This window comes from Rhynchophorus ferrugineus, unplaced genomic scaffold (assembly GCF_030347505.1).
Source record: "Rhynchophorus ferrugineus isolate W39M unplaced genomic scaffold, kcgeb_rfMv2 rfM1, whole genome shotgun sequence".
Lineage (NCBI taxonomy): Eukaryota > Metazoa > Arthropoda > Insecta > Coleoptera > Curculionidae > Rhynchophorus > Rhynchophorus ferrugineus.
The window spans coordinates 503679-524278 of NW_027472580.1; the positions used below are offsets into that span (position 1 = coordinate 503679).

Genomic DNA, 20600 nt, shown 5'->3' on the forward strand with positions numbered 1-20600 from the left:
TATTCGATAACGCGGAGGAAATCAAAAGATTGAAACGAACCAAACCACATGAACTTGTATAGCTTATAACTGTTGCTCTTAGTTTTAGTTTAAGTAGTCTAATTTGAATTTGGGAATATATGCTGATGTATTTATTCCGCACTCGTCTTGCTTGTGTATGAGGTGTGTCTGTAATGACTTTCCTGTTTTTGTAACATATTTTATTACTCATGAGTATGCAATGTTACGATTTGCCTTATGTCGCTTTATTCTGCAAAGATTGACCTGAACACTACATAAGTTACTTTTCTCTAATATAGCAACGTTATAGATTAATAATTTTTTGAAAATGTCGAGTATTTTCGTTGAAAACTTGCATTTATGCCACGCATTACTTTTATTGTTTCATCAAAAGAAAGAAGACGCTGAAAATCGTCGTTTGCTGGTAGAAACTTACATTGAGCATGTTCTAACCATAACAATATTTAAGACACAAACTCAAAAACAATTTCGATACAAATTGAATGTGAGTCGAGTCGTAATTTATGAACGTCTACAAGCGATGGGGATGGTACGAAAGATGGAAAGCATGAAATGAATGACAGGAAATAAGAAAATCGCAATATTATCAATGAAATGCTACTTCAAAGATATGAAAGGAAATTGTATCGAATAGTAACGGGCGATGAAAAATTGATTTATTTTCCACCGAAAAATATCATGGCGAAGCCGGCTCTTCGACTGCAAAACTAACGTGGCTTTCGTTTGTAACAGTCAAAGAAGTATATATATATATATATATATATATATATATATATATATATATATATATATATGTATATATATACTGGAGGATAATGGGTCATTAATAAATAAATAGTATTAAATTAGTTTGTATAAAATAATAAATTGATAATAATAAACCTTGAGATTGTACTAAACGTATCTAATATAATATAAAATATGTATAATTTTGAGGGTTTTTTGTGGAGGATCGTTGGAATAAGTATATTGAAGTTGAGGGAAATTATATTGAGAAATAAAGCCATTACTGCAAAACATTATTTTCGACCATTTTTTCAATTCCATTTGAGGAATTTAGACAACACAGTAATTTGAAAGATTTTGCTAGTGCAGTTTCAATGCTGCTTTTAACATTATTTCGTGTATTAAACTAATATCTAAACATTATTCATCACTATTGTCGATAGTTGTTCTTTATAGTTGATATTAATTAATTTTCTAAAGATAATCATGTTGTTTGTTCGCAGCACGGTAACACACCCCTGCACGAGTGTTCGTGGAAGGGACACAGTCGCACCGTGAGGCTGCTGTGTTCGGCAGGAGCGCCGCTGGGAGCCGTCAACGCCGGCGGCTTCGCACCTCTTCATTTGGCATGCCAGAACGGCCACAATCAATCTTGCAGGGAGTTGTTGCTCGCAAACGCCGATCCCGATTTGCGTAACGGCTACGGCGACACCGCTTTACACACTGCTGCACGTTATGGTCACGCAGGAGTTACCAGGATACTCATATCAGCTAAGGTAAGTACTTACTTTATCGTTATTACTACAATAATACAAGTGTAATTGTGTATTTCTAATTTTAGTGGGAAGATTTTTTTGCGTCCTTTTTTTTATTATTAGTTTAATAATTCATGTCGAACAGCAGCATTCTTTGCGATTTAAAATATTTTCAGACCTACAGCATGCGAAAACCCGTGTTGGTTTACATTAATAGATAATTTGCGTTCAATTTCAAATCATATACGGTGAAATTAATGGATATCAGAGCGATTTTTAATGATATCCTTGATTTAGGCCTACCAATCTATGTTGAATTATCGCCAGTACCATTAATGTCTCAGCCACAAATAATTGTCACACACGATGATTTGTTAGTAATTTTCTTGTCATCTCTAGAGTGCTCTGCCTCGCGAGAGATTAATAATCAATTAAGAAAGCCGTTTTTGCTTTGCTTATTTTATTAAAATATTACGTTGTCCAGTTAATTTTGTTGTCCTAATAAAAATATGATCTTATATTACAGATTCTTTTTGTTATTCTATAAAACCTGTAAACTTGATCTTCACTAATCAGCCAAAATATTGCTAACATAATAATATATAAGGGCTTTCTTAATAATTAATTAAGAAAGCCGTTTTTGCTTTGCTTATTTTATTAAAATATTACGTTGTCCAGTTAATTTTATTTTCCTAATAAAAATATGATCTTATATTACAGATTCTTTTTGTTATTCTATAAAACCTGTAAACTTGATCTTCACTAATCAGCCAAAATATTGCTAACATAATAATATATAAGGGGCTCATCATGGCTTTTTATTTAACTAGATACCCCCTAGTGGTATTGCAGTATAATAGACAGCTTTGTGAACAGTATATTACTTTTAAATAGTAAAATCTAATAAGCACAATGCTACAATTATTGGATGGACAATTACTGACTTTTAATGCACCTCACGAGATTAAATGGTTTGATACCTTTGTATCGGCGTCTTGTTTTGGTGTTATCCGAGATTTAAAATACTTCGCTATTAATTTGATTACTTGAGTGACAGTCGGTATCTGAAAATCACGCTCCAAGTAACTATTTCTGTGGTATCTGGGTGAACCAACAATACTTCTCAGGACTTTGTTCTAGAAAATTAGCGAAGTTTTGCATCAAGATTCATTCCGAGATACTTAACCTAACTTATCTAACATTAAGTTTTTGTTTAAGTATCTCATACGTCAATACAGCTTTCTCCGCAAATTTATGGCAGTCGTAATGTTGGAAAGATTTGTTAATTATTTATTTTTATATCGAATTCATGGAAAGCTATTCACAAAAATGCATATCTGCTGTTAGAATCTACGTTATCCGTAAATACAAAGTAATTAGGAACATAAAAATATAGACACAAATTGTCAAGTAATTGGAAAAAAATGGTTTTGCCACAAAATAAAATATTTTTGATGTAAAAGGTGTCAACTTTACTTTCGGCATTCCATTGATGAAACATTTCCTTAAACATGTTACCCACGAACGTTAAGAGCTTGGCTTTAAGCAACTCATAAATACCATTATCCATCCATAGGCAGAGCTAGGGGAGAAGGTCTACTTCTCAATGAATATGCCGCTGTATGCGGTCTAGTGCTGCAGGACTTCGACAGTTCATTACAGTTGGTTATCGGTCGCAATTCTTCTAGCCTCCTAAAATGTTTCCTATTCTTTATATAACTTTCTGTTTTCTTAATCCTCTTTCTTGTTGGAGCTATTCGTTGTGTTGTCCAAGTCTAGAAGCCATACATAAATCGTGACAAGGGTCCGAAAGAAGTGGATTTTAGTTTTGATTATAATATTATCCCTTTTCCACACGTAGCTTCTTAGAGAACCAAATTTTCTTCCAGCTTGGCTGATTTTGCCTGTTACTTCTGTAGTAGATGTCACTTTCTTTTCCTCTATTACTAATAACAATTACCTCCTGCACTCCTGCATTTGCTCTAACTAGATAGCATTGAAATTTACACTAACCTACGATCCTTCATTTGTCAAAACTTTGGTTTCTACACTGTTTTGACACAATGTTGTACAGTGGATTTCAGAACCAAAGGTATAGGACTTGCCTTTTTTAAATTCCTTTCGAGTAGAATTTCAACGATTTATTTAGGCTTTAAAGATAGACAAACCCATTTTAATTGTAATTAAACCTGTTTATTTATAGCTTCTTTTTCAGGTTTACAAGTAGCCATTAGTTTTCAGCAGGGGCATATTTATTTTATACGGTGGATGATAAACCAATTTAAAACTTTATTAATTCAATTTAGTCGTCGTTTTCATCAACTCCTGCTGCATTGTTTTAGAAATAACAATAGTTGTTTCACTAAATCGGCAGTAACTTTTAAACCAAACGCCAGATGTCAGATTTTGGCACATATTATTTGAACGTTAGAAGTACTAGCTTAGGTTTAGGATAGTTCTCAGGTGGCGTCATATATACCTCAGAATTTATTGAATAATGCGGGAAATAACGGAGTCTGTCACATTTTTTTAGAATATTTTAGTTTTTCTGGGAAGCAGTCATTGCTTTTGTTTATAGAACTTCAAAATGTAAATTCAATTTTTTTTATTATTTAGTTATTACATTGTTACTAGTCGTTTCCGACTAACGATCTAAAAACGTAACGATCTAAAAAATTGAAATTGAAACCATATTCACAAAAGCTCAGAAATTAATGTCAAAATAAGGCATGTAAAATGCTTTAAATAATTCTGCAAGTATTATTGTATTTTGTAGCACATTTTTTGAAAAGTTTTAAAACTAATAACAGTTTCTCAGATCTAATCTTCCTTGTTTGAATAGATGATTAATTGAATTATAGAACATATCTTTGATCTGACTTACTGAAAGCTCTACAATGCTAATCGATGTAGTATCTCTGTCGTTTCTGTTCTCAATTTGATTGATTTTACCAGCCCACTTCTATCTAATAATAGCCGGAGGTAACTTAACGAATACCGTGATGAATGATGGACACCATGTAAAAGTAGATTTTTTCTGGCAGTACCTTTAGATCTTCTTTATCGTGGTAGAAGTTTCGGTATATTTTTCATCATTAACTTTAATTGCTTGAATATTTTTTCTAGTATGTTATTAATTTGATATTAACTTAAATACCATCATAATTCGTTATATATCATTTATTACAAGTTAATCGAAAATATTTTGCCGCCAACAAAAACATTTCAACCATTTAATTTTCGAAGTCTAATCGGAATTTTTGAAATGTTTTAAGAAGATTCACACGCACTGTTAGTCAGTGTCATTGATACAAATCTGCTTAACATTTACAGATGTTTTTTTATTTTTATTTTATTACACAATTCCAGGCATAGAAAGTAGCGTTTTAGGAATGTCTTGTATAAATAATAGAGATGATGTCAACTAATGTAAAAGACGAATAAAACATTCCAATCAAATAGAATGTGTTCTTGAACGTTGAACACCTACTAGTTATGTGTTTATTTAATGGTATTAGGAGACGATCTGAAATAGCATCAGGAATAAACATATTTATGAGTAAAAGGTTGTTTTGTCAAGGTGTGATGAGGAACTACTAAGAGAGTAAGATATCATAAAGATATTTGAGTACCCTTTGCGTAGCTAAATTCACAATTTTATAGTGTTAATACGTAAAGTATATAACTAATAAATACATAAAAAACCATTTCACCTCGCTTAATTTTAACATCGCAAATTCTCATATAAATCTTATTTCTCGTATAAATACATTAACAGGAAATAATAAATAAATATAATATACGTGACATTAAAAGAAATTCAAACATTTTAAGAAAGTACATATTTATTTATTATATAATGAAATAGCTGAAGGCTGTATACAAATTATTATATTATCAATCGATGTATATTATAATCGATAATATTTGTTATTTTGAATACAAAGATAGCAAATAATACTAAATTTGCAAATTTTCTTGATAGAAATAAGTGACTAATAATGATTCTGAAACCAGGATAAATACCAGAAGATTTTACCTCCTGCCGGCTTATTAGTTTATTATCGAGAATCTCGACAGTTGTTGAGAAACTACACATAAAAAAGCTAAACTATTTAATAGAAAAAGTAAATAAATAAGTTAAGTAAAAGTGTTGCGTGCCATTGTTTATGCTCCGTACTATGTTTCAAAGGAAATGATACAATGCGATATTCTTCTAGAACCTATAATGAGTATACGTCATCGTGTTTGTGTAAAGTGATTCGAAAGGGCGCCAGTGCACCCCAATGTACTCGATAATCAGCGAAATATGCAACGTGACAATGAAGTGCGTAAACTAAAACATTGGACATATATTTATGCAGGAGATTACTTAATGAAGTGGTTGCCTACATACCATTTATATATAATATAAACATAAGAAATATTTATTGCCTATTGGGTAGATTGTGGAATCACTAGGAGTAATAAAAAAACAAGTAGCAATATTTTTTACCTCTGGAATAAAGTTAAACCTTTTAAGATATATGCATTTTAGGGTAAAATAAATAAAAATATATATGTTAAATTGCTTTAAAGTTTGTAATTTTCAAGATAGGTGAAATATAATATAAATTCACTCACTTCTTGGAAATACATTTTTTATTGTATAACTCGAAAGCTAAAAACTGTATAAAAATAATTATATTACCATTCAATTCAAAGTATAACTCGTAATTTCTATGATTTTGATTAACCTACGATTACCTGAACTAATAAGGCAACAACAAAAATAATTGAAATGTTCACGACTGTAAATACGACTGTAATGTAATATAATGTAATGAAAAAAGTCCCAACATTTGTTAAGTCTTCGATAAGGATAAAACTACCAAAATATAGATATTTTAGGGTGAAATGAACTGCTATCTATGTTAAATTGTACTGCAGTTTTTAAGATATAAAGAAGATATATAGTATAGAAGATATATAGTTTTTAAGAATTTTTAAGATATGTGAACTGGAGGTTATATAAAAATAATTATACTACCGTTCGATTCAACATAAATTTCTTTATAAATTAGTAGTATCAAATTGTAAGAAAATCTTTTATAATCCTTGAAATTTTCATTGAGCCGCCAATATTGTCATGAAAATGACTTTTGAGAATATCATAGGATTTTTTTTCACAAGTGTACATGCTGAAACATGCGAAAAAACTGACTGTCTCTAGACAATACTTTAAATTTCTGTGAATAAAGTTTCAAAATTATATAAAAACCTTTAACATTTTTCTGTACTCTCTGTATCAATATATAGACTATTAAATCGTTAATAAGCATTCGCTCAACACTTATATAATTCATTTTGTAATTTTTTAGTGTAAAGTGTCGGAGAGAAACAAAAATGGAGACACAGCTCTTCACATAGCCGCCGCTATGGGTAGACGAAAATTAACCAGGATTTTATTAGAAGCGGGCTGCGACAAGACCGTGAGAAACAAGCAGGCCGAGACTGCTCGTGATATAGCATTTCGCAAGGATTTGGGAGAGATCATCGACATCCTAGACGATGTCAATAGCAGAGATGGACGTAGGAGTAAGAAGGAGAAGGGAAGCAAACGGAGATCGAAGAGCAAAGTGCGATTCGAGGGCAAACAGGCGAAGGAAGCGAAAGGTAGGTGTCTTAATTCAAAATCTTGCGAATTTTTACCATATACCCATGTTTACATATGGTGGGCCATATATTGATTTGTTTTTATGTTATTAAGTGCATGTTGTACGGTTATTAATATCATTATCACACATTGAATTGGAAAATAAAAGAACATCCTTTGATATGTTCCCTTTTTTTACGTGAAGTTCCATCTGATGTTATGAACTTGATACCAACGCGTCCTCTAATACCCAAAATATTCCTGGACTCGTTTTTTTGAATTATTTCAGTAATGAAGTTAGAGGTAGAAGTCTGGCGAATTTGGAGCATTATTACACTCTTATTTCTTTTTCGTAAAGAGTTTCAGTAAATAAGCAATGTGGTTGAAAATTTGTGAATATAGTCTAGACACGCTCGCCAACACAACAATGAAAAAATTCAAAATTCCCTTTACTTTTTAGACACATCTCACTGAAAGACATGTTGTTATTTTTAAACAAATTATATATTTTATTGATTGAATACTAATATATAATTTTATTTCTTTTTAATTATTTCTATTATGAGGATTTCGTTATTAACTTTGCTATTTAAATAAATTACCGCGCATCTGCGGTATGGTTTAATACGTTTGATCTGTGCTTGGATTAGTTTTATAGGATTTTTATAGAGAATTTAATTATTTTTGAATATCTGTACTGAAAGCATTCTTTAATGATTGACAGGATTATTCAAATAAAGGATAATTCTTAATTAATGCCGATTTTACTCCATTCATATTAGGAAGATATATTAAAGAAATTAATGAAAAAGATACATAATTTAAATTTTTGTCAAGAATACATCATTTTCTGTTATAATATTGCAAATATCAGCATTATTGTTTCTTTCTTCATTTTGTCATTGAATCTAATTTATTATATTTTATCGTAGACTGTGTTCAGAAAGTTTTGTCGTCCAAAAATGAAGTTCCTTTTATGAGAATGAATTGAAAAAAAAACATATACTTTATGTCAAATCACTTTCAGTACTGTGTACATATATATACTAGATGATCTATTTTTACATTTCTGTGGCATTAAATACGACGCTATCTAAATAAAATCGTTATCTAAATAAGCTTAGATTTTAGAATAATGAAACAAATTACTTTATTACTTTAAAAATATTTTATATTGGAACATTTAAAATAATTCTTATATGAGAAAACTTATGTTTTATTTTAGAAATGTTTATGATATTGAATAAACTGCTATCTATATAAGTTCGTTCAAATTAATAAGGACGAAAATACTTTCTGTCTAAGCACATATCCTCGAGCAGTAAACTATAATTAGTATATTTGGATTAAAAAAAAACAGAGAATAGAAAAAGGTGGAATAATAAATAAATATGAATAAAACAATTAGAATATTAACAAGATATTTAACCTTATTTGGAACCAGAGTTGGGTAAATTCTATATAAATATATACTAATTTAATGATGACTTTGTTCAGTTAAGTTTTTCTTCTATGTTCTCTCTCTTTATAGTCTAAGAAAGTACAAAACATACCCAAGAAATGGATTGACAAGTAAATACATTTAGAATATTACAATAAATAGAGACATAGCATATAAACGAGGGCTAGAAACAAATGTCAATGCAGACTGATTAGAATACAGACTACTAGAGCAATTAGGAAACAAGAAAAAAGTGTTATAACATAGAACAACATAGAATATATAAAATACTCTAAGAAGGAGTTCCGTATTTATCGTCTCCAAGTCGAAAAAGTTCCTATACCCTGACTCCAGAAGGTACTATACCTCGGTCTTCAGTTCGACCGTGGATTCCAATAGTCAGCTCAAATACAGCACGCTATTTGTAAAGGCAATGGCGTGTACAGCCTGCTATTCCCACTTATTTGCAGAAAAAGCAAACTCCCAATCCCCTAGAAGGCAACTATCTATAAGATGCTAGTCCATCCAGTCTGCCTCTACCGTGGGACAGATACGTCTCTGAGAGACAACTTGCAGTACTCCAAGTGTTCCAGACCAAAAAAGTCCGCACGTTACTTAATGTCCCATGGTTTATGAGGAATATGAACACTCACCTCTAATCAGCCATCCCGTTCTCCCTTGGCACCTTAGAACACGAAAACAGCTTGGTCAAATCACTACCCGTTCACAAATAAAACGTCTCTGTCGGCCGCAAAATATCTCTACCCGGAACCCGAAGCGACATCGGCAAAAGACCATTTGGTTCTAGTTGGCCATTCTGGAAAAGGAAAAAAAACAAGTTTAATTTACATCTGTAGTGTGATACGCTGAGTGATTTGGATGTTAATACTTATTTTTAAAGAAAAGAAGATGAATCAGTTAAAACAAGTTCATTACTAAAAGGTACTATAGTGTAGTGGAAAAATAAAAGGTGCTCTCATTCCATTACTCAGTCAGAAGATTACACACAATTTGCAGTTTCAAGGAAGGTGTTGAATGGAATTGGCAAGGAATTATTCCCCATAAGTTGCTTGAAACTATCGAAAGCATTAGTTTGACTTTCTAGTGTCAACAACTAATACGATTTAACCAACAGTAAAGGCATTTTCCTTTCTCGAGACAATAGTAATCCATAGAGATCTGGCATAGAGGGTTGGCAAAAATTGAAATAAATTGGCTTGATAGTTCTGATGCATCTCAGAACTTCTACTATAAGGGAATTACAGTTTGAACTTTGAAGAATAAAGTCGTATTTAATAATATTAAATAAAAACCGAAATTACTTACTTTCCTGACTCCGGCCAATTTCCCAAGGAACGTAGTAAAAGGCGTTCATGTCAATAAATAAAAATCCTACAAACCACACCTGAGTGATTCTATTTAAAAGCTTTCGGTTATTCATATGAAAATATCGAGAATTCCCGTGGGCGTCCGAATCAGTCTATTCATCGAATATAAAACAATTTATTTTAAAATATACAAGAATTTAAATATACATCGATCATATTGATTTCCTGTGTTTAACACGTGTTCAGATTTTTTAAAGATTTTGCATCGAAATTAATAAAAGAAACGAATGAAACAAGATATCATGGAAATATCGCCTTTGATATTTTCCCGTATGTGGCGAGTTCAAATTGTTATTTGCCTTTTATGTTAATAGTATTTTAATGTTGCTATATATAATAAAGCCATTATCTCGATTTGTGAATGAATCTATCATGTGGTTTTGTGATTCTTTCCTTCTTTAGAATTTATATTTACATAAATTTTGACCAATATGGTACAAAAATACTACCAACCATATTAGAAAAGTAGGTTTTAAAAGGTGATTTAAATCAAGATATCGCGATTTGGTGGGCGTCAAAATTAGTATTTTCCCAAAAAATACGACAATTTGAATATACATCGATCATAATGATCTGTAATAATGTTAACACATGTTCTTTTGGTCGCTTGTATTATCTTAAGAAACATTTATTTCGTAACTTTAAAAGACGATTTGATAAATGTATAATGGTTAATTTATATTCTTAACACAAGACTCTTAATTCCTTTTTGCTTAAAACGTAGAACTTTTTTCATATAAATTACTATATTGTACATTTTTCTTATTACTATTCTATCCAATAAGAAGGAAAACTATCTATTGGCAAACAGCGAAATCAGCATTTGGATGCCAATTTAATATTTCATCTTTTATAGATAAGCTTTCACACAAATGAATGGGAAGAGATATAATCGAAATATCGCTTTTGATATGTGCTCGTGTGTGGCGATTGAGAACTGTTATTTGTCTATTATGTTAATAGCATTTTAATGTCGCTATATATAATAAAGCCATTATCTCGTTTTGTGAATGAATCTATCATTCAACATATGGTCGTGTGACTTATTGTTTCCTTCTTTAAAATTCATATTTACATAAATTTCGACCAATATGGTACAAAAATACTACTAACCATATTAGAACCATATAAATTACTATACTGTAGATATTTCGTATTACTATTCTATCCAATAAGAAGAAAACTACCTATTGGCAAAAGCGAAACTAGCACTTGGATGCCATTTTAATATATTATCTTTTATAGGCAAGATTTCGCATCGAAATGAATGTCTGGCCATTTCGAAATGTTATCTATCGTTTATGTTAATTGGTTTTTAATGGTATTATATATAATAAATCCATTTTCTCGATTTGTAAATATCTATCGCGTATCATTCAACATGTGGTCGTGTGACTTATTTTTTCCTTCTTTAAAATTCATATTTACATAAATTTCGACCAATATGGCACAACCACATATAGACAACAAACAAGCAAACATACAAATAAACAACCATATTAAAAAAGTTGGTCTTAAAAGCTTTCAGTGGTTTAAATGAATATATCGCAATTTGGTGGGCGTCTAAATTAGTATATTCCCCAAATATTACGACGATTTATACTAAAATATACGACAATTTGAATATACATCGATCATAATGATCTGTAATAATGTTGACACATGTTCTTTTGGCTGCTTGTATTGCCTTAAGAAACATTTATTTCGTAACTCTAAAAAAACGATTTGATAAATGTGTAAAAGTTAATTAAATAGTGTAAAATGTGTAAAAATAAATGTGTAAAAGTTAATAAATTTTCGCTTAAAGAGTAGAACGCTTTTTCATATAAATTTTATTATTGTGAATTTTTCTTATTACTAGTCTATCCAATAAGAAGGAAAATTTTCTATTGTTGAACAGCAGAACTAACAATTAGATGTCATTTTAATATATCATCTTTTATAAGAACATAGCCAAAATGTCATGATTTAAGAGGGTATTCTAGTCTTCAAATTTTGTCAATATCGTTTTTTCGTATTTTAATAGTCATTCCTTTAAGAATGTGCCCTTAGATGGATTGGAATCCAATCCAATCCATGGAAGGAATCGAGGAGTATGGAGGCAATGGATTTTTCAATATTTAAGTTATTTTCCTAGATATCTTTTTTCCTAAGCATCTAAAAACGAAACTTTAAAGGCATTTTTCTCCAAAATACTTTTATCGAGACGTTTGATATGATGTCTCAAGTTCTATCGAGCCGATTTATTTGATATTTGGTGTGAGCTTTCTCTATATATTGTTATATCGTATCAAAGGCAAACGAATCTACTACGAACCAAACTACGGCTGTTCGAAAAAGCGACAAATTTGTATTTTTTTGACATTTCCATTTTTTTTAATATCAAAAATTTTATTAAAATCAAATTTTACATATAATATATATAGAAGGCTCACACCAAATATCAGTTAAATCAGTTCAGTAGAACTTGAGATATCATATTAACCATCTGGAGGTAGTTTAGAGAAAAATGCGTTTCAAGTTTAATTTTTCTTGCATATTAGACCTTCGTATTTGTTCTTCCATTTGTGGAACTTATATTCGTTTTCTTCCCATTCTTGTTTGATACATAAGAATTTTTCAAAATAGTTCTCCCAATATTTTATTTTTTTACAATTCTACCTACAGCATAACGAATATGAATTTAAAAAATTTAGGTTATTTTTTAACTCACTTAAGCAGATATTTTTAAACGTTGACATTCCTTGTTTACGAAACGACGGAAATTGTTGAGATTTTTTTGAATATGTTTGGAATTAAAATAGAATGCAAGATGTTACCAACTTACTATTATACATACTTTCGGCATTTTTGTTACGATCTGATGTGAAATAGTTGGCAGTATGTGTTATGGCATATTTTCTTAATGAGTAATTTTTTCTCTTACAATTGTCTTGAATATTTTGTTACATATTTATCTTTATTTTATTTGCTGATTTTTTATTGATTCAAATATCTAATAAAAGACAACATATGTGGTTATGTTTAGATGTGGTGAAATGAGCACCGAAGACGGTGAACGCACAAAATGACTTTGAATTACCGTAAATTGAAACTGAATTAAATAGCAGACACTCTAAAGATATCAACTGAATATGTACATCATATCATTCACGAATATTTGGGTATGAGAAAGCTCTGTGCAAAGTGGGTGCCCCGCGAGCTCACTTTTGACCAAAACAACGAACGAGTTGATGATTCAGAGCAGTGTTTGAAGAGTTTTTGCGTTGATACGTGACAATGGATGAAACATGGCTCCATCATTTCACTCCGAAGTCCAATCGACAGTTATCCAAGTGGACTGCACACGATGAACCCCCTCCAAAGCGTGGGAAAACGCAACAGTCGGTTGGCAAGGTTATGGCGTCTGTATTTTGGGATGCGCATGGAGTAATTTTCATTGACCACCTTGAAGAAGAAAGGACGATTAATAGCGACTATTACATAGCGTTGTTAGACCGTTTAAAGAACGAAATCGCCGAAAAACGGCCTTTTTGAAGAAAAAGGAAGTGCAGGTTCACCAAGATAATGCACCCTCTGACAAGTCAGTGAAAACGATGCCAAAAATCCATGAATTGGGCTTCGAATTGCTTCCTCATTTACCGTATTCTCCAGATTTGGCCCCCAGCAACTATTTCCTGTTCTCAGATCTCAAAAGAATGCTCACTGGGAAAAGATTTTCGTCGGATGAAGAGATGATCGACGAAACTAAGGCCTATTTTGAAGCAAAGGACAAATCATACTACAAAAATGTTATCGAAAAGCTGGAGAGTCGCTATAATCAGTGTATCACCCTGGAAGGGAATTATGTTGAATAAAACACACTAATTGTGTCAAAAAAAATTTGTTTTACTATGGTAGGCCGGGGACTTTTCAATAGACTTGTTTCGCAATGTTATTAATATATATATATATATATATATATGTGGTGCCACGTGTGGTGTATGTATATATATATATACATATATATATATATATATATATATATATATATCTAATCAATAAACATGCAATCATCTAACACATATAAAAAAACTTTCAATTTCTGGTTACGTTTCAATGAAATATGAAATATTAAATGGCGCCGAATCTTATTTTCTCCTTCTGACTACGTTCTTTGTGCATATGTTTTTTGAGACTTATTAATAGCCTGAGGTTACACATATTCAAAGGTGCTAATTTGTCATTAAATTTTATAGCCCTCAAAAATAAGTACAAAATCATTGATTTTCAAAATTGTTCTCACTCTCTATTACGTCGATATAAGTTTAAAATCTATTTATAAACTTTTATAAATATTATCAAAAGTTTTATGGCGCTTTTGCATATTCTTAGTATAAATCTGAACAATTTGGTAATTGGAATATCCGCTTGTCACATTTTAAATGCTATTTTATGTATACATGTATCATAAATGTCAATTTATTCATAATGAGGCGTATAAACTGGAAAACCTAACAAATGGAACATTTTCATAAATATGTCGTATAATATGTAAAAATTTAGTTGTTAAACATAAACACAGGCACGTGTGTCATAAATATCTCAAAATATTAAACAAATTATATATATATATATATATATATATATATATATATATATATATATATATATATGTATATATATATATACATATCATAGTGATTATTAATTATTTTAATAGAAACTGAATGCAAATATTTTTACAATTTTGAAAAAGATAATATTTAAATTCGTTTTCCACAGAACAAGTTCATAAAATATATTTTCCACAGTGCCTTGAAAATTTATGATTATTCGTATAATTTAATTGATTATTATATTTAGAAGACCGAGTCCAAATAAAATATTTTCGAAAGTTAATTTCGTAAATAATAAACATTTTTTAAACTTGATAAAAATAATATTTGAATTCAGAATTTCCATTTCCCATAATCTAAAATATATAACGTGTTTATGGGATTCTTTTTTTTTCGAAATTTGTTTCAATTTTGTTTATTTTTTTAAGTGTGAATGTAGAAATGTAGGTCTTATTTTTCATTGATTCTATGTCCAGTGGGTTTATTAATATTCAGTGGATATATGTCACCATATGTGCTGACCCTGTAATATGCATAGTATAGGAATTTTGGATATTCTAAATATTTCTTGAAAAAGTTCCATTATCATATTGCATACGTTTGAATACATTTGAATGTGAATTGTCCAACAGTAAACGTTTTAACATTTTTAAAAACAATTGAACGTTATTAAATAATTAACACGAGCAGTATTAAAATAATCTACGGTTTTAAACTATGTTTTATTGAAGTTTTGATACTTATTAATAATGAAATATTTTATCAAGTATTCTAGCATAATTTACGAGTTTAAAAATGAGTTGAAATTGTTTTTGTGTTCCAAATGCATGACCCATCAAATTTTTTTAAAATTATTTATCTAAATCGTACGTATTTCAGTTTTTTAACACCCACAATTCTCTCACTACCGTAAGTTTTCAACCAAAAGTCAAGAAAATCAAGAAGTTGACTTTACACCCTATCAGACAACCAAGAATTTTGCGCTAAAGCTTAGTCCCAATTTGTTTTAGTAGGATCAATGAACTTTGTTAAAATATGAGAAATTGGTGGGTGAGACCACTTTTTTGTTATTTTCGTAATTAGCACAAAATATAGAAGAACTAGCTAGTATAGTAAAGGAAGGAAGTAAAGGAAGTAGTAAATATAGAAGTATAGAATATATTATATCATTGGTTTTGAAGTAAGATTTTATCCTTTCTCTTTGTCTTTATGTTACAACCAATTATTTAAATAAATTGATTAAGAAGATTGATACACCACTTGTACTCAACTTGAGAATGATTAATTCAAATACATTCATTTAGACCAACACTTTTTTCATATTAAAATAGTGATGTAAAATTCCATCTAAACATTTTATTCGGAATAAATTTATAAATAAAAACATCTACCGTTTAAGTACATAAAATCATAAAATAAAGAGACATAGAATGCGATCTCCCATATGCCAAATGTGTATTTAAACAAACCGTGTAAAAATGTTATTTTAAAATTTTTTTGTGTTAAAAATCTAGGTTTTATTATTTTTTAATTTTTTGAAGTCGGTTCAATTTTTTTTGTTCAAACTATTTTATTTTTCTCTTTTTAATGTTAGATATTTACTCAATAAATTCCACAGTTATTTTTTGGTGTAGGTGTATTAAAGGTGTAGCCGGTATGGGGAAAAATAGCAATAAACAATAATTGAAATTAAAGAGCGCTTCAGGCCCATTGGTCCGCTACCTAGTATAGGTGATTTAACAAATGATCTAACTGAACAACAACAAGAAGTTATTTCCCCTTCGGGAATAGAACCCGCGACCTCTGTTTGTGCTTAAAAATCAAACTGAACGACTTTACGTCACATTAGCTGATTACACATTATACACAAATATCTGATTATTATAGATAAAAAATATGTGAAAACATTGTACGTGCTTTTGAACATTGAGCGCTCCCGTAAATAACCAACACATCCTGATTTGGTTCTAATGGAACCACCTTGGAAGTGCAAGATTCTTTTGAATAAAAAAATAATTTTGAAAATCGGTCCATAATTGACGGAGAAATCGGCGAACACAGATAAAAAAATATATATACAGCCTAACATAGAACCTCCTCCTTTTTCGAAGTCGGTTAATATTAGCTGTTTTGCGATGAAAAACTTTGCCATTTGCACCTACACCACGTTTTGTGAATAATACGAATTAATTCCAGCGCAAATATTTCCTAGTTTGGTTCAGCTACATGTAAGTTCTCTGATCCAATTCCCTGTTAGATAGTCACAGATATGACGCCATAATTTTCCTTCCTCTGGTCCAAACGTGTTCTGACGCCTACGAGTTCGATTGAATTTCGATGTGACTGACTAGTTTTCAGAAACGGTCACATTCTTCCGTTTTACTCGGTTAAGCCGACGGGATTATAACACCACTTTTATAGCAATTTTATTGCGTTATTAATTTTTCTAGTGTTTCCTAGATTATGTGACGTACGATAAACCAATTCATATACATATAAATATCTGTCGTAAAAGTCAAATTAGAGTCGACCGGTCGCGTACCTACCACAGTCTCGTAATTTGCGCCAAAATAAATCGTTTATTTTAATAAACATAAAAAATTAATTAAAAATTAACATATAAAGTGTGAACGGATGAAGGCAGACGTTGGATTTTACGAAAAATATTGCCAGTAAAATGAAACTTGTTTATTTGTCTTTAATAACTATCACATAGATTCAAACAAATTGAATGTTGTTTATATAGTTTCTCGTGCATAAGAATATTTAATTTTAGCTTTAAATATTCAAAATAAATAAACTACGAAAATATAATTTTTATAACCGTTTTGCTAGTTTAGAATGAAATAATTGTATAATGCATAAAACATTTATCCTAGTTAATCAGTTAGTATATAAGGTGGTACATTATATAACTTTTTATCAATTATATAATTCATAATCAATCACAATATTAAATACATCACCAATTTCATTGCTGTTGGCTTGGCTAGCAGCAATGAAACGCAGCGGTAAAGACGACAGGGCGGTCTTCCTGTTGTTGCGATAATCGCGGGTTCGAATCATGCTGGGGCATGGTCTTAAATTTATGTTTGTGATTGTACTTAGGCAGGAGTGTAAAATCCCTCAAGAAATTTTACCAGTCAAGCCAGTAGCCAAGGTGGTTAAGACCGGATGTTTTCTGGGATGATTTCTAAGTTGGTTAGTCACCAGTAGGTAGGCATAATGACGAGGACAGTGGTTCGGAGCTCACGTTAAATCGTAGGTCTAGTCCAGATAAACCCTCGTTGATAAAAAGAAGACTCTAAAATATAACAAAAAAATCATTGTTGGGATTTTGGGAAATACATACTGATTAATCCCTTACTCGCCTTGATTTTGTATTAATGCATAAGTACAACAGAACAGTAATAATAAATTAATTTGTAATGTAACAAAAAATTGTTGGGATTTAGTAATGGGTTGAATATTTTTGTTTTCTTTTCGTGTGTTTCAAAATATTAATCAATATGAGATGGACAATAATATGAAGACCTATGATATAATATACAACATTAATTTATTAATAATATGTGGAACAACTATTTTCTTTTAAAACAGCAGCAATTCTTCGCTGAAGAGATTCGTAGAGTGTCTGAAAAGTTTTCAACGAAACCTTATCACATTCTTGCACCAAAACATCCGTCAGTTACATCAATGATGTTTGAGATTGAAATCTACTCCTCACTCTCTGCTCCAATTAACTCCAATCACAGTTCATTTATGTTGAGGTCTGGCGATTGTGCTGACCAGTAAATATTTTTAATGATATTCTGATGCTCCTCAAACTACTACTGAACCTTTTCAATTGTATGAAAGAGCGCATTATTATCATGGACTATAGCAGCGTTTGGCAGCGATATAATAGTCCTAATAAGGGTTCATCATTCAGAATGCTGAGAATGAATGTAGTGAATAAGGGGACCAACTGAATATCTCTATATTGCCGTCGAATATTATTTTATACAGAACATTTCCCAATGTTTGATTAAATATATTCAAGATGATTCAAGTCAATGATTCCAGTCATACAGTCTCTGATTTAGTCATCCTAGTACCACTTTTTGTAGCTTTGCGTTGAATGGGTTTGAAAGAGTTTCTAAATCGCAGCCCTTCTATGAATGTTACCTTTGTGAAGTTTCCACCGTACATTTTTTGTCGAAGCATTGTTACTGAAATGATGAGTACTGCTGTCATTTTCTATTTATCTAATTTAATATTCATATGTTCCTACTAGTTAACTTTGGATTTCTCTCACTATTCCTCTTTGTTGATGATGTTTTGTTTTACTGTGGCTTGTGAAACGTTAAACTTCTGAAAGAGCATACATTTCACCGATCGCTTGTTTTAATTGTCGCAGAGCAAAGCGTATAATACACTGAAATATAACCTATAAGACTTGGAATGTAAACTGGACAATATATACGCGTTGCATTTTTTACACGGGAGCAGTGTTACCAACTGCAACAGATGTATCGTATTATATAGTATTCATATTATTTAGTCTATCTGCTATATGTTTTGATTGATGATCTTTTGCCACTTTTGTACGGAAAGTCTGATATTTCTGGACAAATAAACGAATTTTGATATTAACATAACATTCAATAAGTCGACGCTAAATGTGCACTTTAATATATAAAATATTCTGTGGACCTTTCAAAAACTCTATAATTTGGTGTCAATTGAACAAATTAGCAGTACTTATATTTTTATACTTACGTGATATATGCGGCTTTAAAGCCAATTATTAGCAAAAACCGGAAAAACTTTTCCCCCAATCTCATATGATAAGCATAACATTAGTTTTACTATTAATATAACGAGTTATAACTTAAAGCCATTGATAGCAAATAACCCCTTGAATTTTAATAAAAATAGAAGAAAGTGTTTTTCGTGACCGTCAAAAAACCCTCACCAAAACCAAGGAAAGGCTTGCTAAATACTATTGGAAATCTGCATCATCACTTTGACGGTTAAGAAGTGGTTTACTGGGTTGTTTTGTATACCGTACTATAACAAATGATGCCGAACGTTTAGGTCGGTCAGAAAAATCGTCATGCCAGAAATCGTCGATATAGTCGATGGAGTAATATTGGACGATGGTATATTGAAAGTGTGTGAGTTGGCTGAGATTCTAGACATCTCATCTGAATGAGTACATCAGATTTTACATAGATATTTGCATATGGAAAGGCTATCAATGTGCATATGGTGTCATTTATACCAGTTATTTTGAAAAGATTTGAAAGCAAAAACAACCATTTGGTATATGATGAAGAAAAATGTATTATTCCATCAAGACAGTGCACGCGTGTAATCGTCATGGCAAAAATTTATAAATTCGGATGCAAACTAAACTGCTCCAGATTTAGCCCCCTATGACTATTTCCTGTTTCTAAAACCTAAGAAATGGCTGAGAGACAAATAAACGCTTATTTGAGGAGTTTGAGAAAACCTGTTATTTTGAAAGAATTAGAAAAGGAATCGGAAAACACTGGAATCTAAATATTGTATTTCTATCTAACATATAATGTTCATATGAAACTCTTAAATAAACGTTATTAGCACCATTGTCATTTTGCCTTTTCAAATGAATCCAACCCGAAAAAATCGATAAAATTACCTTTACGGTATTTTAAAACAATGAATACGGAATATCTGATCCCGTCTAATTGCTGCAATAAAAAAAAAATTAAAAAAAAATATATCGGTCTATTAATCTCGACAAAACCGATGCGCGGACTCTTAACTGGCTCTCCCGCTTCGGAAACGGTATTTCGTAATGAAGACACTCGAATTAAGATCTCTTTGTTTCAAACTACATTAGAGCGAACCACTCACGACTTCTACCAATACTGGTTATTTAAATTGATGGTGCACGCTGGCGATACGGAAGACGGAATTACTGCTTCTCTCCTACCGTTGTTCCTGAAGATTATTTTTATGTTCGACAACTTTATTCAATATTTAAATTGATGTCGGGGCTGAGTCAGT

At 30.9% G+C, this 20600-nt stretch overlaps 1 protein-coding gene across 5 annotated transcripts in view; it reads left to right on the plus strand.

Moving 5' to 3' along the window:
- The window catches only part of dgo (ankyrin repeat domain containing protein 6 diego), a 322131-nt gene that overhangs the window by 161756 nt on the left and 139775 nt on the right, over positions 1–20600 (plus strand). For all 5 annotated transcript variants that reach the window (XM_076413687.1, XM_076413657.1, XM_076413698.1 and 2 more), the window contains 2 exons: positions 1251–1523; positions 6863–7157. In XM_076413687.1, coding sequence (XP_076269802.1) covers positions 1251–1523; positions 6863–7157 — 568 coding nt within the window. The remainder of the gene's footprint in view (positions 1–1250; positions 1524–6862; positions 7158–20600) is intronic.